Here is a 26,144-nt window from a genome sequence, read left to right on the forward strand (position 1 = left end):
CGTGTGTGTGTGTGTGTTGTGTGTTTATACTCTTACTTTTTGTTAGTCTTCTCTGGACTGTTTATTCTGCTGGTAATGGCAGTGAAATCAGGGTTTTTCCTGCATAGAGAAATTGGAGGCGGCCGCCTCCGTCAAATGTCGTGCCGCCTCAGGCTCTCGCCAGAATTATGTTGCGAGTCTTCACAAGAAATGCTGCGTGCATTTAACAGACTGTCATTTGTAACTGCAGTTGCTGCATTACGCCACAGTGGAGGTGCTGTTTCGTTATCAGCACACTGAGGCGCTAAAAAGAGTTGCAGAACAAGAGCCAGCCTGTGTTTCACAGCTGTTTGTTTTGCATCCAAGTACTAATGTCTTAGTAGTAATGTCTTTAGCTGTGCAGTTGGATTGTTGAATCAGCGTATACTGTACACAGCGAGTTTGACAGTATGAACGCACATTGCGTTCAGAATGACTCGCACACGAATGACTCATTTGAACCGATTCATTTAAACTATTGAACTTTTCAGTCACTAGCGAATATAAGAGATCATTGAATCATTTAAAGTGAACCACAGAGAATGAAAGATGTGAATGAGCTTTGCTCATTTAGTAAGACTGGTTAATTCAGTTGGCTATTGTGGGCTGAAAAGTTAGTTGAAAATGATAATAAAAAAAGCTTTATTTGATAAGAAAACATTTCTGTTTGGTTGAATAAAAGTAATGTTCTATATAACTTAATAATTGTCATTTTTATCTAATTTTATTAGAACTTTTAATATGTCACTTTGGTTAAGCCACTTAAAGGTACGGTAGGCCTACGTGTGTGTGTACAAGATCAGGATGGCACCACCTCCGCCACATTTTGAGCCAGGAAAAACTCTGGAACTGTACTTCATTCCACCATTGTGTTGTTTTTGTTGTTGGTGTTTGGTTTGTTTGCTGTTGTTCAAATCTTTAACAGTCATTTAAGAGTGAAAGAGTCCATTTAATACAGTTTTATTTCTTTAAATGTGCTATTTTGGTTTGTCTTCCTTGTTTACAATAATGTTCATGTAATTGTGTTTGTGTGGAGATGAATGTGTCGATGTCATCGTGTGCTCGCAGGACTGCCGCGGTTCCTCAGTCAGCCGGAGGGCGTGTCCGTTCGTGTGGGCGGGACCGAGATGTTGAACTGTGAGGTGACGGAGGAGCTGGCCCCGTTCACCCGCTGGGAGAAGAGCGGTGGAGCTGTCGATGTGGACGCTCGGGTCACACAGCTGCCCGGCGGAGCGCTGGTCATCAGCAACGCCTCTCAGAGCGACGCCGGACTCTACCGCTGCATCATTGACGGTGTGGGAGCGGCCAAAACCAGCGAGGAGGCGGAGTTACAGGTGTCATCAGGTAAAGGATCTTCATCATTATCAGCGGCAGTGTTCAGTGTCACACTTTACTGTCAAATGATGTTACAGACTCCGGTGTTGAGGAAAAACTGGAGATCCTCCAGGGTCCGGTTGCCGTGGCAAAGGTTGTCAGGGAGAACGTGTTGTTGCCATGCGTGATGAAAGGTCATCCTGTTCCGGTTATTCGCTGGACGTTTAACTGGAGGCCGGTTGATGAAGGGTGAGTGTTTTCTCTCTCATCATCTACAGATCCAAACATGTGGTGTTTAACATTCAGTAGCGTGTGCTGAGGTGCTCTCTGTCAGCTGTGACTCATGGGACAGCACATCAACTCTTTCTTCCTCAGCGTTCAGTCGCATTTGCTTTTCTCCTGCGTGACTTGATGCACTAAACCGAACGTCATTGCCGTGAAACCCAATCCATGATCCAGATTCCAGATCATCCCGCACATTACAGATGAACACGCGTGTGTGTGATGCTCTAATCTGTCATGTTATATATATGTAACCGGGTCACAAAGTTAATGCTAGAAACCTCTGAAACTAATAGATCCCTCGGAGGGGTATGGGTTATCCGATCCTTTTTAGTCGCTGGTAGAAATGTTACGCTGGCCCTTTAAGAGGTGATAATGAGCTGAGGAGTCTTGCTCTTGTGTTCCTCCGGTGAGCAGCGCGGTTGATCAGGCGGCTCGAACAGTGCTCGCGTGGTAAAGGGATACTTTTGAAGAGCGTAAGTGACTCAATGTTATAAAATCAGTGTAAAATTCGAGCGTATTGTGTGTTTAACTTGCGGTACCAGCATTAATATGTGGTTATTTTGCTGAATTAAGAGGGGAGAAAGTGTTTCATAAGGCCCTCGTGTGTGTGCTCCAGGAACCGCGAGACACATCGAGAGTGAGTGTTTTTAATTTGTTTATTTCTCTTGTAAGAAAACTGTTTGTTGGTCTTGTGTATGCATGTTCTGTGGGAATGTGTACAAAATGGTGTAATCTGAATGTAATCGGGTTCTAAATGTTCATACGGAGTTTTGTACTTTGTCTGCTATGCTATATACAGGAAAGAGGCGAGTTTGTCACATGCTGTGTTAGTGTGTTGTGCACCAGCGTGAAGAAACAACAGTGAGTTGTTATTAATTCATTTGTATGGTTGTGTAATATGCTTGTGTACAATGTTGTGTACAGTGTTACTGAAGCAATTATTAGTTAAATGGGGAATTCGTGTTTAACATGTGCGTAATATATCGACCATTCTGAAGAGTTGAATATGTTGTGGAGATTTTACTTTCATGTATTTCTGATGGAATTGCAGCAGCTTACTTTTTGTTTTGACACTCTTGTGTTTGTTTATTTTCCAGCAGGCTGCTACCGTTGTCTATGTTAGCCGTACATTATTCGATTGTTGTAATCCACGCCCTCTCTCTGATTCCCAAATTGTACCAAAATTAACGCTGCACAGATTAAAGTGTAGTCTGGAATAAAAGACCCCTTTTTGACTTTTCATCCTGTGTCCGGTGCCATTGCTTTTGCACGGTCCTGGCCACACATATATATATATATATATATATATATATATATATAGGAACGTTTTCAGCCGCTGTCATGAGTTGTGTGTGAATAATGTAAGGCTCGACTCCATCAGTCATCATTACGTCCTCCGTTCACCCTGACGTCATTTCATTGTGTTGTTGTAAAGGACATTACACGCTTGTTATGAGCCGTCTGCATGCTTTCATTCTCTCGCGCTGAGGTTGAAGTTCATTTACTGTAAAAGAAGCCATGTTTCTGTCTGAAGGTCTGAAAATGTGGAGGGTTTCCAGTGTCTGATTATGGCAAACACAAACATCATGTTTATTCACATCAGACTTGAGTACACTACAGAAACTTGATCATGTCAGTTATGGAGTTGTTGAGGACAGATGGGATATTTGAATAACTCTCATTATTTACAATCACAGACTTCACACCAGATGTAAGGAGATTTTATTCAAGCTTTTCTCTAGCGTACAGTCATTCCTTCTGTGTATGAAGAGTTTGGTCCCAAAATGAGATAACTCGAGATCATTTTTCAAAAATCGTGTTTTTTCATTGTGCGTTCCAATTAATATCAGTCAAGCTGCAGTTGGTTTGTTGTGCTTTAAGCCATAATAACATAAAAAACACAGCTAACTAACACAAATAAAACTAGTGTTGTCATGATACTGGAATTTCTAACTTCGATATAATACCTAAAAAAATATTGATATTCGATACCATTTCCGATACCACGGGAAAAAACTTCCATAACAATAAGGCCCTAAATTTTTTACATTTTATTTAAAGTTAAATTGAACAAGATTAGACAATGAGGTATATTTTTACATTATTTATTAATTGTTAATCTAATGTTTGTTTTACTAATACATTTATTGTTAATCTAATGTTTGTTTTACTAATACATTTATTATTTAAAATCAAAGTTGTATTTGTATGGACCAGAGCTTACATAAATAGTTGTATTTTTTAACTAACATTTAAAAGAGATTAAAAAAACTTGAACAAGTGTATTGCTCATTCGTTGTTCGTTAATGTTAGTTAATAGCCTACATTTATATGATTACAATTTTTTAATTTGGCTTTTATTCACATTTAATCATTGATCAGCGCACATATAGACAGAAACGCAAACTTTAAACGCAAGAACCGTTGCAGAGACTCCGCACTGCCATCTTTCTAACATTAACAACGTTTCACCGGAGCGAATGAGACGAGTGGATGAAATCATTGAACAGCGCACACACATAGAGCGCGATGGTAAACATGGAAGTGCAAACGTGTATCACACGCGAGAACTGTTGCGGAGACTTTACCCGCACCAGCATCATTTAAAACATCAAATTAACCGGAGCGAACGAGACGAGTGGATAAAATCATTGATGAGCGCACGTAAAGACAGAAACGTGTGCATTAAACATGAGAACTGTTGCGGAGACTCTGTACTAACATAAACAACATATAACCAGGGCGAATAAAACGAGTGGATGAAATGATTGATCAGCGCACGCACATAGAGCGCGATGGTAAACATGGGAAGCGTAAACGAGCGTTCACCAAGCGCCAGATGTGTTACTGAGACTCTGCACTGGCCATCTTTTCTAACATTAACACTTTTTAACTGCCCCAAACGAGTCAAGTCTGTGAAAGGAGGCGGGGCTCTGTTGATGACACAGCGTTCACGTGCAGTGCGTGTCAACTCACTTTCGGAAAAAAGCAAGTACACCTGGCTGCAGGCTGCAGGCTGCAGTACGGGGCGGTGCTACTTATGGGGGAGGAGCTCCACGTGGAGCTCCGCCCTCAACACATCCCATTGGTTAGCAGGTGGGGTTATTGTTAAATACGGCCTTCATGTGTCGCGCTGCCCATAACTCTTCCCATTGGTCACAAGTAAATGACGTTGAAACCAGGAACTGAGGTTAAAAACATTGTTGTTGGACTTAATGCGGTGCCGTTCAAACCTATTGTAATATAAACTCTGTATTTATTTATTAATATAAATGGTATGATTAAAAACTTAATACAATGAAAGTTACTTCAGGGGAAGCGTTTCATTCATTTGTAAGTTTGTAAGCAAGAGTCTTTCTACTACTTGTAGGTTGATTTTGATTCTGATTTTGGCTTGTCCTTTGCGAAAACTAACATAACTTTTAATAAGTATAGTGACTGTTTAGGGTGTATTGATAATTGTTTTTATAACGATGGTTTTACTACACATATTATGGTTAGAATATGGTTACCGTAGCAGTTTGTGGTGTTTTACAAAGTCTTTGTTTACAGTTTGTTTCTCATTTTTCATTTAACAAAGTATGTCATTGTCTATGTATTTATTTACCGTCCTTTACTTGTTTTTCTTTAATATTTTTATCATTATTAAAATTAATTTATCATTTATTATCCTACTTTTTTCTATTACTGTTATTTAATCCAGGGATTTTCAAACTGTGATCCGGGGCCCTCCAGAATGTTCTAAGAGAAAATTTTAGAGAAATATAAAGATAAAAGAAAAATGACAAAAGTCTACTGAACATTATTACTGTTTCATAATAATGATTATTACGGTTTCAAGTGAAGAAAGAAAATTTCTAAGAAAACAGTCCAAAAACATTTAAAAAAACATAGTTTCTCTTTAGGTTTATACATCCATAATTTTAATAGCTAATTAGTGTGTTGCCTTTACAATCATGCTTATTATTTATCTCACATAGCTTCAAAGTTCCTTGTCTATAAAAAAAAAACAAGCAAACACAATTACTGAATTACATCATTCACTTTATTTCAATTACAACAAATGATTAAAATTAGGGCTGGGAATTTAACGCGTTAATTAGATTAATTAATCACAGAAAAAAATAACGCGTTAATATTTTTAACGCAATTAACGCGCCCTACCCTGCCCCGCCCCTCTACAGACCTGTACACTTTTTCGAATTGCATCAAGCTAGTAACAAATCGAACAAGATGCAAAACGAAAAGGAAGAAGAACTGCATGGCTTGCTGAATGGCCATTTTAAGTACAAAAGAGATCCCAATGGAGCCATTGACAAAACCAAAGTCATTTGCGTTGTCTGTGGCAAGGAATTTGCCTATCATCGAAGCAGTTCTAGCTTGAAATATCACCTAAACTCAAAGCATGTTTTAGCGAGCACGGCAGTCACCTCACCCCCGGCTGCGACCGTAAGCAATCTCCGCCAAACCACGCTGACTGAGACGAGTCGCCACAAATTAAGTAAGTCTACATCACAGTCATTAACAAATGCGATATCTAAATGGATTGCAATGGACTGTAGGCCTATTAATGTTGTGGAAGACAGGGGGTTTATGGATGCATTTCGAATCGCGTCCTCCGATACAACCTACACACCACCGTCAAGAGGTACTGTACTTTCCAGAATAAATCAACTGTATGACACAGAAAAAAAATCAAAACGTGACACATTAGCTCAAACTAAACACGTGGCCCTAACCGGAGATCACTGGACGTCGATCAGTAATCACAACTATCTAGGAGTTACTGCGCACGTCATCGATTGTGACTGGAAACTTAAGTCCTTCGCGTTAACTGTACTGAAGTCAGTCACACGGCACTATTCTGATGCATGTGCCGAACAGTTTCTAACAGTGGCTGACGACTGGGGCGTCCGCGAAAAGGTGACCACCGTCGGAACTGACAGCGCACGCAACATGGTTGCAGCTGCAAGAAAGCTCCCCTTCCATCACATGCCGTGCGCTGCCCATATAGTTCAGAGGGCCATCACTGTTTGCCTCTCTGACAGTGGATTCGCTGACACATTGACCAAGTGTCGCAAAATTGTTGGACATTTTAAGCACAGCCCTGCTAATACAGAAGAACTTCATCTACAACAAATTGCACAGGGACAACAGAGAGAGCAACTGATACAAGACGTTTCAACGAGGTGGAACTCGTCACTCGATATGATCACCCGTCTCTTACGGAATGAAGAGGCTGTTAAGACTACTCTGGCCCAACAGAAACACAAGTTAGTCATGCTGACTGCATCTGAGTGGGACAAACTGCCCAAGTTACAGAACCTTCTTGAACCATGCAAGTAAGTTACGTTACATTAGCACCATGTTATTATTATTATTGTTATTGTTTGTTGTCATAGACTATGAAATTGAATTTCATGCCTAAATGCTCTTACTGAGAAATACAAACCTAAAGGATTTTTAAGAATAAAAAAAAGCTTCATAAAATGAACAAATGGAATAAAAATGTAAAGGATTTTACAGTAAATCACCCTTTATAATTGATGCTAAATAAATAAACTTCTTTTGCCTAAACTAAATGCACTGAACTTTATTTATGGTTCGTATTTATGTTCTACTTCAGGTATGTCACTGAACTCCTTGGGGGTGAGGCTTATGTCTCCTGCTCTGTAGTGCTTCCTGCATTCTGCCACCTTCACCATGTAATGAGGGTCTCTGATGAGGATCCAGCCTATGTGGCAAGGTTCAAGACTGCCTTCAGCAAAGATCTTGCCGAACGGCAAGCTGACATGAATGGTGAATGGCTAAAACTTGCTTCAGCACTTGACCCACGTTTTAAGGACTTGAAGTGCCTATCAAGAGGAGAGAGAGAACAGGTGTGGTCTAGCCTCGAGAAAATACTACAAGAAGGAGGATTCAGCGCAGACACTCCACAACCCTGTGAGGAACATGAGCCAACTAAGAAGAAGAGAGTCCTCCTGCTGGGTTCAGACTCGGATTCAGAGGAAGAAAATCACCATAGCAATGCTTTACATCGTTACAGAGCTGAGCCCAGTATTGGAATGGATGAGTGTCCTCTAGAGTGGTGGTCAGCTCATGCAGGAGCCCATGTTAAACTGTCTTCCTTAGCTTGCAAATATTTGGCCACCCCTGCAACCACAGTACCATGCGAAAGACTTTTCTCACTGGCTGGCACTGTTGTGCAGAATAAAAGAGCATCTTTAAACTCAGAAAATGTAAACAAGTTAGTCTGTCTTAGCAACTGGTTAAAAGAGAAATAAGAATTGAGGTGAGTTTTTGTTACATTTTGACCAGTGTAGCATAAGGGACAGGCTTATGTTCAATAATGTCATGTCCATTGAAATTTAGTTGAAAAGCTTGTGTTCAGTAATAAACAAAATTGTCATGGTCTGGTCATTACCCTTGAGACATTGGTTTGTGTTTAATAATAATTAAAACTGTCATGACCATTGCAACCTATGTCATTGGTTTGTGTTAAATAAGTTACAATTGTCATGTTCACTGTAACCTAATTCATAGGTTTGTGTTCAGTCAGTGATAAAAAAAAATTCATGACCATTTTAGCCTGAGTTATAGGCTTGTATTCAATAATAAATGGTAAAAAAATCTGCTTCTTGTAATGTCTGTATGTATGTGCGATTAAATGCGATTAATTAGATTAATTAATCGCAACACCATGTAATTAATTAGATGAAAATTTTTAATCGCTTGACAGCACTAATTAAAATGTATACGAATATAGCAGGATTAAAAAAAATACTACAACATAAGCATATATAACCAACATAAAATTACAACGATAAACAACTTGCATTACATTTACGTGTGTGTAAATATGTGTCTACACATACAATTACTGGCAAGTAAAACAGCTGTCTGGCATTGTCAAACAAGCATTTTATCCATTAATAACATATATTTCCGACAGGGCAGAATGTGGTATTTAGCAGTTTTTGAAGCAAACTGCCATGTATAAAAAAACGTTCACTTCAACATCACAAGTTAATGATGTGGCATTTAGAGGGTTTTGCATCTGAACTATTCAATTGTTTATCAATGGCAATCAAGTTCATTAAACGTGGGGATTAAACCTTATGAAAAAAACTGCCCAAATACAGACCGTGTACTCACACTCATCGTGATGCTAGATATAGCGGAAGTGACACATACTGAGGAATCGACATCATTACTTGTGTTTAACCAATAAGGCGAGGTTAGGGCGAGATGACACATAGACCCGCCCTTAATATTACCCCAACCACTAACCAATGAGACACGTAGGGAGCGGAGCTCCACGTGGAGCTCCGCCCCCATATGTAGCACCGCCCCGTACTGCATCCTGCAGCCAGGACCTCCTCGAAAAAAGAGAGTGAGCGGGAACGCGCAGCTGGTATCAATACGTGGGACATGCGTATTGGAACCATTTCAGATTTTTCAGTATCGATACGTATCGAAATATCGATTTTTTTTTTGACAACACTAAATAAAACATGATAACAATAAAAAAAGTAATCTCATTTTGGAACCAAACTCTTGACATATTTGAGTGTCAGTGTGGTGTTCACACTGCTGATGGAAGATGATGAAGCGTGATGTGGTTCATTCACTATTCATGATGTTTTTAAGAGTTTGCTTTAAATGCCGTTTGGACAGAAAGTGAACTGAAAGAGGTCTTCACATGAACACCAGACGCCTCGCACTGTACCGTCTACTGAAACACACACACACATATTGTGTTTAGAGAGGATTTAATGTGTGTAAGCTCTCTGATGTCATGTCATGTGTTCCTGATACATTCTGGTAATGGGATATTATTACCCACAATGCCCAGCTCTTTATCATGTGTTTGTGTGTCTCTGAGGACAGTGGGACGCTTCTGCTTACATGAAGACAAAAATAAACTTGTTTTTCTTTTGTGATAAGTTTATTTAAAAGCACAGAGACTCAATGGAGAGAAATGTCTTGAGCAGATTCACGTCATCCTAAAGTAATGTGCCTTTGTTCTTTGTGAAAAACAAGAGAAAAGTGTTTTTGTTGTGGGATATAAATGAACATGAAATACTTTGATTATTCATCATGTGTGGTTTTGTGTTTGTGTGATGTGGTTATATTCATATCTGCCTGACGGCTGTGTTGTGTTGGTTCAAATTTATATATCTGATCAATGTACTGCAGAAAATGTGTGAAACATTTATAAGACCAGAGAAAAACAGATTTTATTAGCAATAGTTGATGAATGTTAGCAAACAACAGTAAACGTGATCAGACCTGGTATTCTAGATGACCAGAGAAACTGATGATAGCAGTCAAATACTAATCCTGTTCATCTATCAGCTTTATTGATATCATATGTTTATATTTAAATATGGGATTGTTTATTGCGTGATATACAGTATATAAATCTCTAGCTATGTAAAAGCTTCAATGTCGTTTAAAGTTTCTGTACAGTTTCTCAACTTCAAGAGGTTTTTTCTCAACTCAACTTTATTTATATAGCGCTTTTTACAATTTTCATTGTTACAAAGCAGCTGTACATAAGACATATTGACTATAAGCAAAACAATTAACGTTGTACCTGCAAAAACAAGAAAAAGGTGAAAACACAGAAGACAGACACACCCACATACAAAACACTCCACACACAATATGCACACGTACTAACACACATAGACACACACACGGACGCGCAGACACACACACATATACACAGACAAGTACGCACACACAGAAATGCTCACAGACACGCACGCACACACACACAGACATGCACACACACAGACATGCACGCACACACACAGACACGCACACACACAGACACGCACGCACACACAGACACGCACAGTGAGAGCACACATTTAAGATAAAGGAGAGAGAAGCACAGGTCAAATATAACAGACTATAAATTCCTATATGCAATATTAATTAAGTAAAACTTTAAAATTCTAAAGCAGCCCCCCCGGTCAGGCAAATAGTGCAAAAAAACATTGTGCAAACGGTGGCGAGGAACCCAAAACTCTAAGGGAGAAAAAAAACCTCAGGAGACCCCAGGCCCAACCAGGGGATTCCAGTTCCCCTCTGGCAAAAGCTGCTGCCTCTGCACAAGCTCCAGAGAGCTTGCACAACAAGGCTAAATAAAATAAATAAACTTACTAATAAGGTAAATTATAGTTTAAGATTATCATTAATAATCTAATAGCATTTGAAATTTTGTGGTGAAGACATGTCAAGAGACCGCGTCCTTCTTTATCCAGCTCTATCATCTCAGCTCTTGTCAGGTCCCCACTTCCCATTCTCCGCTCTACCATCAGGTCAGGCCATGAACTGCATCCTGCTCGCTGTGGTAACCTTGGAACAATGAGACAAGACTGGCTGAGAGTAGAGTACTGTTCTGCACTCTCTGATGCAACAAGTACATCAGTTGTGTTCCTGGTTCCGGTTGATCTAACTAATGCAGCCTAAACCCTCAGAGGATTTATATTATGGAAGTCTAGTGTATGCAAGATTAAAAAGATGCGTCTTTAGTCTAGATTTAAACTGACAGAGTGTGTCTGCCTTTTCTGTGTTAAGAGAATTCTGAGGATTGTTTCTAAACACATTATAGATGTTAGAAATGTATTACTCTGAAGTCTATAGGACTGAATTGTGGAGTTTCACCAATTCTGTGTTTAGGATGTTTTGGGCGGGGCTATAACGCGTTTAGGTCTGAGCATGCATGGCTCCTCCCCCAACACAAGAGCGCATGAGTATCGGTGGATATCAGTATTGGTGTTTCTCAAACTAAACAAATCTCAAGCGAAATAACAAATGAACGGTACCGCAGACGCGTATAGATGGAGGTGAAGATTCTCTATTGATGAATATCACCAGTGTTTGAATTCAAATCGTCCTGTAAAACTCTTCACATACACTGTACTGGGGACTGGGGTTGAGAGAGGGGAGTGGGCGTGGCTTCAGCAGACATGCCCCCAGCGCTTGAGAGCAGAGAGTACTGCTCATTTGTTCAAGATTTTGATCACTTATTTTATTTACTTGGTGGGTTTAATCATTCAGATGTGGTTGATTTGGTTTCCTCCCACAGCCGTCCAGGTTGATTGAGGATTCCAAAGTGCCCCCCCATGGTTCTCGCCATGAATATAGCCTGAGATGCTGGAAGAACATTAAGAATGAACAAAACAAAGAAACAAAAATCTCTGAAGAATACAGTAGTGACCAGAGGTCTTAAACCACATGATGCAGAACGGTGATTGACAGTGAGGTCTTGTGTTTTTATGAATGAACGTCTCCAGCTGTCTCAGCGCTCGCAGCGTCATCTGATGTGTTTAACCTCAATCCTTCAGTACATTCAGAGCGTCTGATGTCTACATTTATCTCTCCGAGTCTGTTTACACCGCTGATGAACCCTGTGGCTAATGTTAAAACACGCTCTAGCTTTACCTTCTCTCTCTCGCTCTCTGTCTGTGTGACTGTTGATTTTGCTGTGTGCTAATGGTAGATGATCTGGCTCTTTCTCTCTCGGTAGTGTGTTTTGTAGAGAAACATTGAATGATAAGCAGTGTGAAGTGACTGAGGGTCTGTAAAGGAAGTGAAGTCTACTGTTTCCTGTTTTGATCCAGTACTGAGGTGATGTGTGTCCACACGTCCTGATCGCTGCTCTTCTTCTGTTGGCAGCAGCGAACGCTTTGCTGTGATTGGTGGAGGCAGCCTGCAGATTGTTAACCTGACAGAAGAGGATGCTGGGATATACAGCTGCCAGGCAGACGGAGGCAACACTACCAATGAGATTCAGGCAGAGCTCACAGTGCTGGGTTTGTATGAATGAAACGCGTGAATGATTTATATCGCGTGTGTGTGAAGTTTCGTCTCTCTGTTACGTTCTTATGATGTAATGTTGTTCACATCGTGAGTCGCAACGCACGTCTATACGGAAGAGGAAGAACTTCAAAGCTGTCTTTGTTTTTATTTACTTGATCTACTTTTGTTTATGACAGCAAAGCAGAGCTTTTACACATTCATCTCTGAATCTCTCATGAGAGTGTCAGGAACTCTGATGAACGCGCGCGCACACACACACACACACACGCGCGCGCATTTGTGGTTTACAAAAAGTCTCCATAGACGTAATGATTTCTATACTGTACAAACTATATGTTCTATTCCCAAACCCTCCCTCTGAACCTAACCATCACAGAAAACTTTGGCATTTTTTCTTTTTTTAAAAAATCATCATTTAGTATGTTTTTTAAGTGATTTTGTTTAGGAGACGGCCAGTGTCCCTGTAATCCATGTATTAAGTACACGCACACGCAGGTGCTCAGTGTTTTTCTCTCTCAAATAAACAATAGCATGTTGTAATGATGCTTTACACGTTAAAGTCAAGCTGAACATGACCCATTCTCATGTCCCTGATGTTCTTTCATCTGTTGATCACGTCATGAGTGTTTCTGGACACACCTTCATTTGTTTTGCAGTTCCTCCACGCTTCCTCACGACACCCTCGAACACTTACGCTCAAGAGTCTATGGACATCATCTTTGAGTGTGATGTCATGGGCTCACCGCCGCCCACCGTCAGATGGATGAAAGACGGAGACACGGTCATCCCGAGCGATTATTTCAGAATCGTGGTAAATGTCTGATGTTTTCTGTTAATGACATCATGACTGAATGGTTAATGTTTCACACGTACGACACGTTTATTTAGTTTTTTAGTAGTTTAATAAACTTTTTTAGTCAGTTTATTTATAATTGAATGGTGCTGATGTGTGTTGTTGTGCGTGACTCTACAGGAACAGCACAATCTGCAGGTGTTGGGTTTGGTGAAATCAGACGAGGGCTTTTATCAGTGTTTAACAGAGAATGATGCTGGAAACATTCAGGCCAGCGCACAGCTCATCATACTGGACTTAGGTAAACGCGCGCACGCACACACACACACACACACACACACACGTGCTCGCGCATCAGTGTCTGTGCGTTTGTCTGATGATGAGGATTTCAGTTGGTCTGTCAGATGGGTTCACATGTACCTTTAATATTATTTCACATCATTCTTTTATGTATTACTCAATGCTTGACTTGTTACACTGTGGTGATGTCATAACACAGTGAAATCTGAGCGGTAAATGTAAAGAGTTTTCTTCAGGTTTTAGAGATCCACGCAGCACACGCTTTATGTTTTGTATTTCTTCTCAGTCTGAGATGGCTGGTGTTTGTGACGCAGGTGTAAATGAGTCTGGATTGATTTAGATGAGGTGTGAGGCGCTAGTGTTTCATCAGATTTCTTTTCATGATCATGCTCAGTGTTACATTAGCAGGCTCTCGGCTGCTGCGCCGTGTGTTTATCACTCTTCTCCACACAGGAAGCTTTCTGCAGTCTTTCCACAGGAAGTGGCACACGCGCCCGCTCTCTCCACTCACTGATGATGATCCTGAGGTCATAAACATCACATCTATATATAACAGCACACGTGTGAATATATACTGTATGTGGGTTTGGGGTGGACAGCGGGTTGGGTTTCCTTTTCCTGACTGGCGTGCCGTAAGTGAGCTCTCCTGTGGTTACACAAACACGCACACACCTCACAATGAGATCAAGTCACCGTCAGGTCTTCTGTTTCTAATTTCTAATATTAATCAGATAAATCTGATATTACAAATGAAGAGTTAGGTTCCAAAATGAGAGAACTTTTTGAGAATGAGAGATTTTTCAAAACTCATGTTTTTTATTAATATCAATCAAACTGCAGTTGGCTTGTTTTGATTTAAGCCCTAATAACAAACAAAAAAATACAGCTAACTAATACAATAAAAACATCATAAAAAACATGAGTTTTGAAGTTTGTGTTATCTCATTTTGGAACCAAACTCTTCAAATCTTTACACCTTTACTCACATTCAAGTCAAAGTCATACAAGAGCATCATCGTGACCGGAGGGTTATCAGGAACACTCGAGATGAAACTTTGTGTCAGGTTGTAACCTTTGTAGTCTCAGATCTCAGATCTTCATCTTGTCGTTTCGACATCATGAAAACCGCCTTTTATCTTTCTCTCATCTTCATTTTACCCTCTTTTTGTGTTTTACAATTGAGTGATTTTCAGGAATGATGTGCCACCGACGCTGTATGTTGTGGTTTTCTGTTTGAGATGAAATGTGAAGGTACATGATGTGATTTTACCTCAAATCTGTCTGCTTGCCTCATAGACAGAGATCTTTAACTGACAAATATATTCCGATTCAGCTTAATTTTGGATCTGTAAGGAAAGAATGACTCTGTGGTTGATCTGTTTGAATGCTTTCATAGCAAATTCATAAGTATATATATAGTTAATAGAGTCTGAAATATATTTGAGGAATGAAATGAAAGCTCTGAAATGTCTGTGCTGATGAAATCAAAGCCGCGGGTGTATTTTATCATTCTATTTCTGTTTCATCTCGTATGAATTTTATTATCTACAGTAATAAATGTGTCAGGGTGGCCTTTGCGCTCCTCACATCTTCTCTTTGAAGGCCATTGTGATCATTTCCACACACACAGTGAGATGAGCAGATTGAAGTCATGAGGACGTGACGTGTGTCACACGATGAGAGCATGTAGTGGTATTAATAACAGCGCTGACATTTGACATTGTTTTTAATCACGGACTGTATGGGTGGTGTTGAGTCCGGATACCAGCGGGTGGATGAGCGTCACACACGCTGTGAGGTCCAACATCACATTTACAAGCGTTTAGCACTAATTCTCTTTTGTTCAGTTACATTTCATTCCTTTATGTACTTTTTGGTTTTATTGTATTGGTGACACATGATGCTGTAACTTTAACTGTAGAAACAAATACTTCTACAACATCAAAACATCTGTTAATGTCCAGTGAAGACATGAAGAAATACTGTACAGATCTATTGCTCATTCTTACTTCGTGAGAATAAGTTGTGTGTCACACAGCATTGAGAAGGTCATCCCTTCCTCTTGAATCTGATTGGCTGAGCACATGAGTCATCCCTGGAGTAAACATTTCAAGATGAATAGCAGTAATTGAATAATTGTGTGTGATATTTGTTGTTGTTTATTTCCCTTCAGTCCTGCAGTGTTTGTGTTGTCAAACATCTCTTGACCTTTAGACTTCATGTTGTGTCGCAGTGAATTTACAGTTCCATTTTGATTTACGTCATTGTAGTCGTTTTTACGTTTGTCGATTTATTTTCTTCTTTTCTGTTTTTCTTTTTGTTTCCTCACCCCCCCCCTCCACTCTTGCCAAATTCTGTGTCTTTAATCCCACCTCATCATACTGAAGACGTTGCCCTTCCTTCTGCTCTTCCTTCACTGACTGATGCCACTGCTGACCATGTAGCGTCCGGCCCCGTCGACGGCTCCGGCCCCGTCCCGTCTGCACCGCGTGATGTGGTGGCGTCTCTGGTGTCCACGCGCTTCATCAAACTCACCTGGAGACTTCCTGCTGAAGCTCACGGAGAAAACATCACCTACTCCGTCTTCTACAGTCTGAACGGCACCAACAGGTCTGACATCACTTCCTGATGATATCAATGAAACATTTACAGATACAGTTAAGATGTTAAATGATTGGACAGAAGGGGTTTTGTGTGTGGTTCAGCTCAGTGTGCGTCTGTGCTCCGTGACGGTGTTTGTGGTTTTGTGTTCAGGGAGCGTGTGGAGAACACCAGCGTGCCGGGAGAGATGCAGGTCACCATTCAGAACCTCGTCCCCGACACCAAGTACACCTTCCGGGTGGTCTCGTCCAATGCCAACGGCCCAGGAGAGAGCTCCGCCCCGCTTACAGTGGCCACTCAACCCGAGGGTAACACACACAAACACGCTCGGCGTGAGCCGCTGTGAGGTTACTCTGTTCTCAGTGTGTTTGCTCACCGCTGGTTTGTTTATTGGAGAATATTTGATCTGGAGAGTCGAGCTGTCGTCACACTGAAGCTCTTGTGTGTGGAATGATAAACATTCATGTGAAGAGATCTACAGGTGAGCGGTCACACTCGGGTGCACACGTCAGGATCTCGACCCCTCAGAAGGATGTGAATACAAAAAAGACACTGTATAGTGGAATATTACCCACAATCCCTTGTGCTATAGAAGGCCCTTTCTGTCAGAGATCTGGTGTGTGTCTTGGTGTATGAAGGATTCGGAAGTGCGGCTGGTCACATGTAATGGCGATGGTCTGTCTGGTTTCATCTCTTGACGTGATGTTTGTCTGTGTTTTCACTCATCGTGTGACTGAAGTGAAATTTTCAGCTCTTTCTAGGTCAGATTTTCCTCCCACACATGCAGCAGAATGTGAAGTGTTGAAATATCTTCAGTGCGATTTTGATGCACTTTCTCGGCAGAGTCGTTGTGTTTTTGTCCTGTGATATTGCGGTTATTTAAAGTGGGGGTTGAAGCCCGTCAGTGCTCGCTGAGTTTGAAGAAAGGAAGAGAAATAAACGTCAAACGAAGAAAAAAGATGAAGCTTGAAGTAGAAATGTCTTCAGTGGTCCTTTGTGTTTTCAGCCGTATATTTAGATGTGAAGTACTGAAGAACGCACTGCTGCCGCTTCACTCAAACTTCTTCAGCTCTCAGAAGAGTAAGAGTCCTCGTGTCGTGTGTGTGTCTCAGTTCAGCTGCCGGGACCGGCTCCAAACGTTCAGGTGATGTCTGTGGGCTCAACATCCATCACCCTGAGCTGGGAGCAACCTCTGACGGGCAACGGAGAGATCCACACCTATAAACTCTTCTGCAGTGAGACGGGTCGAGACTCGGAGCAGGTGACTTCACAGGAATCACAGTAAATGCACGCTGTGGTTCATCACGTGTGACATGATGTGTGTGTGTGTGTTGCACAGGACACAGACGTGACGCAGGCTCTGTCTTACACTATGACGGGACTCATGACCTTCACAGAATACACTTTCAGAGTGGTGGCGTATAACAAACACGGTCCTGGAGTTTCTACAGAAGACGTGACGGTGCGGACGCTGTCTGACGGTGAGCCTTTCTGTCAGCACTCGTGCTTTGATGAATGAGCGTGTTGTTGTGTCATGGTCATGCTAACATGTTTATGTTGTGACGGTGGCGCGCCCAGTGCTTGCAAAATATTTCAAACTCAGTTTGGGCGCCAGACAGGATTTGGCCTGTCAACCAATATAATGGAAAAGTAGTGTAGTTCAGTCAGACAAAATGCCACCAATTGCGAATAAAGCATGAAATCTTAATAAACTCATGAAACAAATGAATAAACAACGTTTAAATGTTGAAACATTATGCAAGTTTTAAATATATATGCAAACAATGAAAAAGAAAAAAAATCAAACAAACAAATCATTTTCGCCACTAAAATGAAAGTAACTGAGGACGTTTGCTCGTAACTAAATCAATAAACCAAAAATTGCAGATTCACGTCCAACTCGAAATACTCACAAAATCAATTGAAACAACACATGTAATTAAACTTGAAAAAGAAATAAAATGCAAAGCACAACGCTCACTCAGAGCGAGTTAGGGATGCGAATGTGTGTGTGCGTTTTACCCAACGACCACGAATGGCGGGGATTCTTTGCGGCAAGGCAACATGTCAAGGCAGCAGGCCGTGTGGAACCCCCGAACTAGTGATGGGAAGTTCGGATCATTTTACTGACTCGGATCTTTGAGTCTCGTTCAGCAAAATGAACGAATCTTTTTTCGAGTCATATCGTTCATTTTGTTCATTTTAGCAAAATATAATTAAAATGTTACATGTTACTTTCCTAACACATCTACTACTTATGCAAACGTTGATCACATTACAAACAATACAAAACTATAATGCTATAAGAAACAGAAAAGATTAATTGATTGTTTACCTGGGTCTTTAGTCTATGATTAGCTCACCACACCTCTTATCTGACAAGTCCTCGGGTTTGACTCCTTCGTTCGTCACGTGACAGCGTCGTAAGCTAAACCAATGCAGTCAGAGCCGGAAAGAGAATTGATTAGTTCACCTCTCGAGTCTTCGGGTTTGAATCGTTCGTTCTTCTTGAATTCCAGTACAGGACCCATAGAATGTTGCGCATGCGCGACTGAACGAATCACTCCCTAAGACGACTCGTTCTTCCCGAGTCACATTAAAGATTCGTTCAAAATGAACGAATCGTTCAAGAACGACCCATCACTACCCCGAACTGGAAGGTAATAATTATCCAGCAAACTTTCGACCACTGCAGCCGGCGTATCCACAATAGACAACACCAGTCTGACCCAAACAGCGCTCACTTGCGTGCTGATCCCTATTCCTTCCACAGACGTTTCACGTGGTTATCTCGCGCTTGCTATAGCCTCGATGTCCTCTCGCATCAGTTTGGTTATTGTACTCTCTTACACACTTTTCCGCATCTTTGCTCTCTTGCTTTTCTTTGCACTTTATTTCACTTAGGTAACAGTATCTCATACTCGTATCTCTCGTAACGTAACCCATTTCCTCGTCTTGGCATAGCGTAACATGGCCATTTACTCAGCATAGCGTACTTTGCATAGTGTAACCTAACGTTTGACTCGTAATGCTCCTCTTTTTTTCTTCTTCCGCTGCAGGTATTTATGTCATTTCCGTAATTGTGATTACCGAAAAAGGGCATGGGCGGGGCAAAGTTCCGGTCTGCCATGATGTCTTTCAGTAAAGTGGATGATGCTGAGGTTTATCTCTCTCTGTGATGATGATGATGATGATGATGATGTTGGGTGTGTGTGAGAGACGCTCTTTAGAGGAATGAGCTCCAGGAGACATCGAGCGTCACGTGTCAGATTAACACACATCTGAAGTGTTTGACTGGAGGAGTGTGTTTTTTTTGTTTCAGTACCGAGCGCTTCTCCTCAGAACGTCACGCTGGAGGTCCTCAACTCAACGGTGAGCTGCTCAAAACATCCATCACATGTTCACTTAATGAACTGATGATGTGTTTTATCCCGTTCACATACAGACCGAATGAAAGTGGGTTTTGTGTCAGTATGGTGGAGTTTTGGGGAAATGGTGTTTATATTATTGGGATGCTAGGGTGTGGTGGAGCTCTTTCAGTCAGCGTGAGTGTTGTGACAGCTCTTCCTTTGAAACACCTCTGCTGATGTTTGTTTGTTGTGTCTCAGAGCATCATGGTCCGCTGGCAGCCGCCTCCGTCGGGCAGTTTGAACGGAGAACTGATGGGATATAAACTACGCTATCGTAAAGGACTGCGGAGGGCGGATTCAGTGGAGATCACAACAACACAACTCTCTCAAATCATTGACGGTACACAAACAACTGCTACACAACTCTGTGTGTTGGATATGATGAAGGACGGCCTAACACAAGCCCATGTGGTGTTCAGGTGACAGGTGTTGTGTTGTTTCAGGTCTGGAGCAAGGGAAAGTGTACACCTTCAGAGTTTCAGCCACTACTGTAAACGGATCCGGACCGGCCACAGAATGGACGGCGGCAGAAACCTTCGAGAATGATCTGGATGGTAAGAGAATATTTCAATCTCATGTTCACAATCAAATCAACCCTTGAAGAAATGAACGCCGTCTCTGGAACCACCATAACACATTTAGCACATTATTTCTCTCAGTCTGTGTCTGTGCGCGTGTGTGTGAGCTTGCGTGTGTGTCTGTGTGTGTGTGTGTGTGTGGGTGTGTGTGGGTGTGCGTGCGTGTGTCCCCACGGGGATAGTCAAACAAAGCCTGCGCGCGTGTGTGTGTGTGTGTGTGTGTGTGTGTGTGTGTGTGTGTGTGTGTGTCACGGTCTTACCGTGTCTTGTTAGTGTGTTGAGGAATTTTCCTGTTAAATTGGGGACACCTGGTGGAGATGGGTTATGAGTGTTTATATTGCCTGTTAATGTGAAAATCAGGAGAGGAAGGGGGAAGGTTCTTTTGTTGTTTTCCTGTTGTTGCAGGAAGGGGGACCTGTGGCAGGTGTCCTTTTGGTCGTGAACTTCTCCATCGTCGGTTCTTCGCGGACCTGTTGTCCTTTCCTCTCCCATGGGGCCATGATGAGATCGATGTGTTGAATTTAATTAAAAAAATAATAGATTGTTAATAAATGATTTCTTTTTACTTATACTTTTGTGATGATTATCATTTTGTTGCAGTTACGTGCAATAACTGTAACAAAGTGGGGGCTCGTCCAAAAAGGTTGATTGGACTTTAGGTTACACGTCGGAGTGCTGCGCACGGAGCTTGATTACTGTCGAGATTAAAACCAGCTGCGCGCACGTTTGTTTGTAGGAATGCTTTTGTTTGTTGGAATTTGAGTTTGGAGCGTTCTTTGTTAGAAGGAGAGAAAAAGGGGTAAGTTATATTTTCTATATTGGAAATTTTGTTGAAGTGTCGTATATTCTCTGGCCACGTTTAGCCTGATTCTTTTATAGTAGCGAGGTAATGTTATTTTCTTTCTCAAAATAGATGTCTTTTCCCTTGTAGGTTGTAGCAACGCTTTTGCGTTGATATTTTTTATTTTAGTTTGTTGTTTTTGTGCAGAAACTGGGCTGAGGGAGCTGTGTAATGTGCGTGCGTGCGAGAAGGGTAAACCCTACGGTAAATGTCCCCACAAAGATGGCAATATCCAAAACCCTTGTCGGGACATTTTTTGGTCCCCATGAGGAAACAAGCTTATAAATCATACAGAATGAACTTTTGTGAAAATCTAAAAGAGCAGACAGTTGTGTGTGATTGTGAGTGTTAGGGGTAGGGAATATGAGATACAGTTTGTACAGTATAAAAACCATTGCGTCTATGGAATGTCCCCATAAAACATGGAAACCCAACATGCGTGTGTGTGTGTGTGTGTGTGTGTGTGTGTGTGTGTGCGTGTGCGTGTGTGTGTGTGTGCGCGTGTGTGTGTAATGTCTGTGTGTGTGTGTGCGTGTGTGTGTGTAATGTCTGTGTGTGTGCGTGTGTGTGTGTGTAATGTCTGTGTGTGCGTGCGTGCGTGCGTGTGTTGCGGAAATAATGAAGAGATTGCTCCAAACTAATTTTTTCAAAATTCTGTTTTATATTATAAATCATTTCTTCCCAATTCCAAATGAAAACAGCAGAAAGTTGAATGTTTGCATGCAGTTAAGATATTATACTGATGGTTAAACAACACAGGCCCGGTTACACAGACAAGGCTCAGCTTCAGCCAGCACTAGATCTTACTTCAATTAGGATATTTAAGGCACTTTTATCAAACTGCATCTTGAGATATTTTCAGTAGTGACAGGTCAAACATTGCTTTTAGTCTGTGAAAGGCGGCAACCGTGTTCATGAATGAAGATAAGAGATTGAAATGGAGCACTTGTCATGTATTTGTCAGAATCGCAGGTCCCGGGCATGCCGAGTTCTCTTCACATCCGTCCGCTGGTGAACAGAATGGTGGTGAGTTGGACTCCTCCAGAGGATCGGGAGGTTTTAGTGCGAGGTTATAAGATGGGTTACGGTCTGGGCAGTCCTCACGCACACACCGTCGCTCTGGATTATAAACAGCGCTTCTACAGCATCGATAACCTCGGTGAGAGAATGATCTGTGAGAGAGGGGGCGGGGCTATGAGGGGTGTGTGGCTTATTGGTGTTTACCTCACCAGATGCTGCTTCACATTACGTCATCACACTGAAGGCCTTTAACAACATGGGTGAAGGAATCCCCATCTACAACAGCGCAACAACCAGACCACAATCCGGTGAGATGTGTGTGTGTGTGTGTGTGTGTGTGTGTGTGTGTGTGCGTGCGTGCGTGCGTGCGCGCGCGCGTGGGCGTGGGCGTGTGTGTGTGCTTCATGAACAGAAAAGCTCTCTTTCCATCAGTCAGCTCAGGTTGTTAGTGAGACCCCCACTGTGCCGTCAGCTCCGTCTCTTCTGTTTTAAAGTCTCAGCAGACGATGAAGAAACTCAACACACACACTCCAGATGACATGAAGTGATCCAGAAATGAGTTTCATGGAGACGTGTGATTGCCTTTCTGTGAGGAGATTGTGTAGAAATATTACCACACACTTTCATTTGTCTCTCAGTCATAGTGTGAGTGTGTGTGCGTGTGTTTGTGCGTGTGTGCACATGTGCGCGTGCGTGCGTGTGTGTTTGCGCGTGCTTGCGTTTGTGCGCGTGTGTTCGTTTGTGCGCGTGTGTGTGTGTGAGGTGTGTGTGTGTGCGTGCGCGCGTGATGTGTGTGTGTGTGTGTGCGTGCGTGATGTGTGTGTGTGTGTGTGCGCGCGCGCGCGCGCGAATGCGTTTGTGCGTGTGTGAGTGCGTGTGCGCGTTCACACGTCTGCATCATTGAAATTTGCCAGTAAGTCTGATCTCAGAACATGTGAATCAGATTGTGGTGTTGTTGTATAGATGGGTTAGTTGGATTGTAATGATCTCCCTCTGTGTCTCTCTTTCATTTTTCTTCTCGTTTAACCCTCATCAATTCTTTCATTCTTCTGTAAACCTGCTGTTGTCTGTTTGTCATTGTTTCTTTCATATGATTGATGTTTGACTCATCTCAGACCCCGCAGACCCCGACATTGATTTTTATGAACTCTTTAATAACCCATACACCCCAGCACCTGACCCTTCACCCATGCTGCCCCCCGTGGGCGTTCAAGCGTCCGTCCTCAGTCACGACACAGTCAAAGTCAGCTGGGCCGACAACTCGCTCGCCAAGAACCAGAAGATCACCGACTCCAGATATTACACCATCAGATGGAAGACCAACATCCCGGCCAACACCAAGTATAAGGTCAGAAGAACTGCAATAATAAATCATGGGAATGTAAATCTCTCTCAGGTTGTAGTGTGTGTGTTTGTGTAGAGCGCCCCCTGGTGTCACACAGTATTACAGGCACCAGAACTTGAAATGAAATCTGACACAACAGAAGCACATGCACTGTTTCTTCAATGATGCTGATGTTTTGATCAGATGGCAAACACGACGTCTCTGTTTCACACGGTCCCGGGTCTGAAGGCAAACACACTCTATGAGTTCTCTGTGATGGTGACCAGGAGCCGCAGGAGCAGCACGTGGAGCATGACGGCACACGCCACCACACTGGAGACCAGTAAGAACACACAATCTGCATGTTTTTAGCATGTCATGATGTCATGAATAATACATGTTGGTTGTTTGGTTTGCAGTTCCCAGCTCAGCACCTAAAGATGTGACAGTGATCAGTAAAGAAGGAAACCCACGAATAATCAACATCAACTGGCAGCCGCCAACCGAAGCCAACGGCAAAATCACAGGTGAAACATTGATCCAAAACAACGTTTAACCAACTGAAATATAACACACACACAATACACTGTGCGTGTGTGTGTCAGGGTACATCATCTACTACAGCACTGATGTGAACGCTGAGGTTCATGATTGGGTGGTGGAGCCGGTGGTGGGGAATCGTCTCACTCATCAGATTCAGGCTCTGACTCTGGACACCAGCTACTACTTTAAGATCCAGGCCAGAAACTCCAAAGGCATGGGCCCGCTGTCTGAAGCGCTTCTGTTCCGCACTCCTAAAGGTGAAGCTGACATCTGATTCACAACCCACACCTGATCTTAAAAACACGCTTCACTTCTCAAGTCACTTGTGTTTCTTTCACAGCTGAACCTTCTGACAAGATGTCCAGCGATCAGGGTAAAAACATGACAGAATAACACAACAGTCACCTGCATTATGGGATTGGTTGAATGTTGATGATGTGTTGTTGTTTTTTACCGTAGGTCTGCAGGTGAAGCCCGGACACCCGGTCCTACCCGGTCACGGCATCGGATCCAACATCGGTAAACACAAACTCAATGTCACCATCTGCTGGACAAACGTCACACCTGCTGTGAAATAATTATACCTCTCTCTCTCTCTCTCTCTCTCTCTCTCTCTCTCTCTCTCTCTCTCTCTCTCTCTCTCTCTCTCTCTCNTCTTTCTTTCTTTCTTTCTTTCTTTCTTTCTTTCTTTCTTTCTTTCTTTCTTTCTTTCTCTTTCTTTCTTTCTTTCTTTCTTTCTCTTTCTTTCTTTCTTTCTTTCTCTCTTTCTCTCTTTCTTTCTTATCAAAAGACCAAGTTCATGAATAATTCACAATAAATCGTTTCAGACTATTTAATTGTGTGTTGGTTATGCATTCCTGCCTCCTATGCACATGGTTGACAGAGTGTAAAGGTGTGTATGTGCCTTGGGGGAAGGCTGACTCCAGGGTCGACGGTCCGATGCAGCTCAGCGTGTGTGTTTTCATGCAGGGTGATTTGTTAGAAGGGTGTAAAAAGTGCATGTTTGAATTTGTTGCTGCGTCCTACGGTTGCGCTTGCTGTTGCTTGTTGGGAACACATGTGTGTTTGTTGTTGCACATTCGCTAGTTGATCAACTGGAAGATTGTGTATGCGATTAAGGTGTGCCCGGGTGAGTAGTTTATAGAGTAATCCATCCCTTGGGTATGATTTACTGACTCACTCATATATTTATTAACCAAGCTTCCTCATTTAAGTCCTCTGGACACTCTTGCAAACAGTGATAAAATGTGTTGTGTGTTTACTTTGTATGAAAGTACTGTTATACAACCAGTCAGTAGTTGTGATCTAATAATATTAAACTACCTTTGTTGCTTTTGGTCTTGTTTACCTATAACGTATAATCTTTTATTTAGCTGTTTTTCTTACAGACCGTAATTTTTAGTTTATTTTTTCCTGTTTAAACATAAAATGAATATGGAATAAAACATTTTTTGGACAAACATGATAAAAGGGATGAAGCAGAGATTCTCCTCTCTCTCTCTCTCTCTCTCTCTCTCTCTCTCTCTCTCTCTCTCTCTCTCTCTCTCTCTCTCTCTCTCTCTCACACTCTCTCTCTCTCTCTCTCTCTCTCTCTCTCTCTCTCTCTCTCTCCATCTCTCTCTCGGCCTTCCTCTCAGTCTCTCTCTTCTACCTGATTTTCCCATATCTTTCCTCTGGCTGTGTGCCCCGTACCGCACGGTTAACTGGTACAAAGTTCAGCCTCTCCTCTGTTCCCTTTAACTCTTTCCTTTTATTATTTGACGCTGTCCCATTCCATCTGTATCCCAAAATTCTCCGACCTCCTCACATTTTTTTTCTTCTCTGCTTGTCCGCGGTCACCCCATTGTGTTACTGTTTCACCCTGCGAAAGAGCCCTTTTACATGGTTTAATTCTCTTTCTTGGTTCTCTACCCAAAATGTCCCATTCAGTGGCCTATTTCTTTTTTCAAGGCTTTGCTTGTGAGGTTTTGCCAGCTAAGTGCTTTTTTGTTATAAGTCCCGGCCAAATTAGCGCGCTCCCACCGCAGATATGCCGGCGAACAAAACCGAGCCTAGTGTGACCAATGTCGGGGCAGAGTTCACCGCCGCGATGGAGGGCCATTCATGAGGCGCGCCTGTCACCGCGTGCGTACGAGAGGAGAAGCGGAGCTAGAAACCGGTGATGAAGTGCCGTTTCGCTTTTGTTTATATGCCACTTAGCATTAAACTCATCAGATCTGTGTGTGTGTGTGTGTGTGTGTGTGTGTGTGTGTGTGTGTGTGTGTGTGTGTGTGTGTGTGTG

General features: G+C 42.1%; 1 protein-coding gene and 1 long non-coding RNA gene across 9 annotated transcripts in view; both read left to right on the top strand.

The window, feature by feature from the left end:
• The window catches only part of LOC130550080 (neogenin-like), a 71,516-nt gene extending 47,060 nt beyond the window's left edge, over positions 1–24,456 (top strand). The window contains exons 3-22 of one of the 8 annotated variants that reach the window (XM_057327432.1): positions 1,087–1,362; positions 1,431–1,581; positions 12,310–12,446; positions 13,110–13,264; positions 13,427–13,547; positions 15,934–16,156; positions 16,301–16,455; positions 17,260–17,408; positions 17,487–17,628; positions 19,470–19,519; positions 19,756–19,897; positions 19,977–20,111; positions 21,941–22,135; positions 22,209–22,304; positions 23,169–23,344; positions 23,525–23,663; positions 23,740–23,847; positions 23,926–24,120; positions 24,204–24,236; positions 24,323–24,456. In XM_057327432.1, coding sequence (XP_057183415.1) covers positions 1,087–1,362; positions 1,431–1,581; positions 12,310–12,446; positions 13,110–13,264; positions 13,427–13,547; positions 15,934–16,156; positions 16,301–16,455; positions 17,260–17,408; positions 17,487–17,628; positions 19,470–19,519; positions 19,756–19,897; positions 19,977–20,111; positions 21,941–22,135; positions 22,209–22,304; positions 23,169–23,344; positions 23,525–23,663; positions 23,740–23,847; positions 23,926–24,120; positions 24,204–24,236; positions 24,323–24,441 — 2,897 coding nt within the window. In that variant the 3' untranslated portion in view covers positions 24,442–24,456. Of the gene's footprint in view, positions 1–1,086; positions 1,363–1,430; positions 1,582–12,309; positions 12,447–13,109; positions 13,265–13,426; positions 13,548–15,933; positions 16,157–16,300; positions 16,456–17,259; positions 17,409–17,486; positions 17,629–19,469; positions 19,520–19,755; positions 19,898–19,976; positions 20,112–21,940; positions 22,136–22,208; positions 22,305–23,111; positions 23,345–23,524; positions 23,664–23,739; positions 23,848–23,925; positions 24,121–24,203; positions 24,237–24,322 lie in introns of all 8 variants that reach the window. The other 7 variants (XM_057327434.1, XM_057327431.1, XM_057327435.1 and 4 more) reach the window with 7 other exon arrangements.
• LOC130550082 (uncharacterized) lies at positions 1,597–2,892 on the top strand. The gene is made up of 4 exons (XR_008962338.1): positions 1,597–2,090; positions 2,191–2,254; positions 2,417–2,478; positions 2,715–2,892. It is a non-coding gene; the product is annotated as an uncharacterized LOC130550082 (long non-coding RNA).
• Positions 24,457–26,144: the final 1,688 nt, after the last annotated feature.

Source organism: Triplophysa rosa, unplaced genomic scaffold, assembly GCF_024868665.1.
Source record: "Triplophysa rosa unplaced genomic scaffold, Trosa_1v2 scaffold232_ERROPOS241259, whole genome shotgun sequence".
NCBI lineage: Eukaryota > Metazoa > Chordata > Actinopteri > Cypriniformes > Nemacheilidae > Triplophysa > Triplophysa rosa.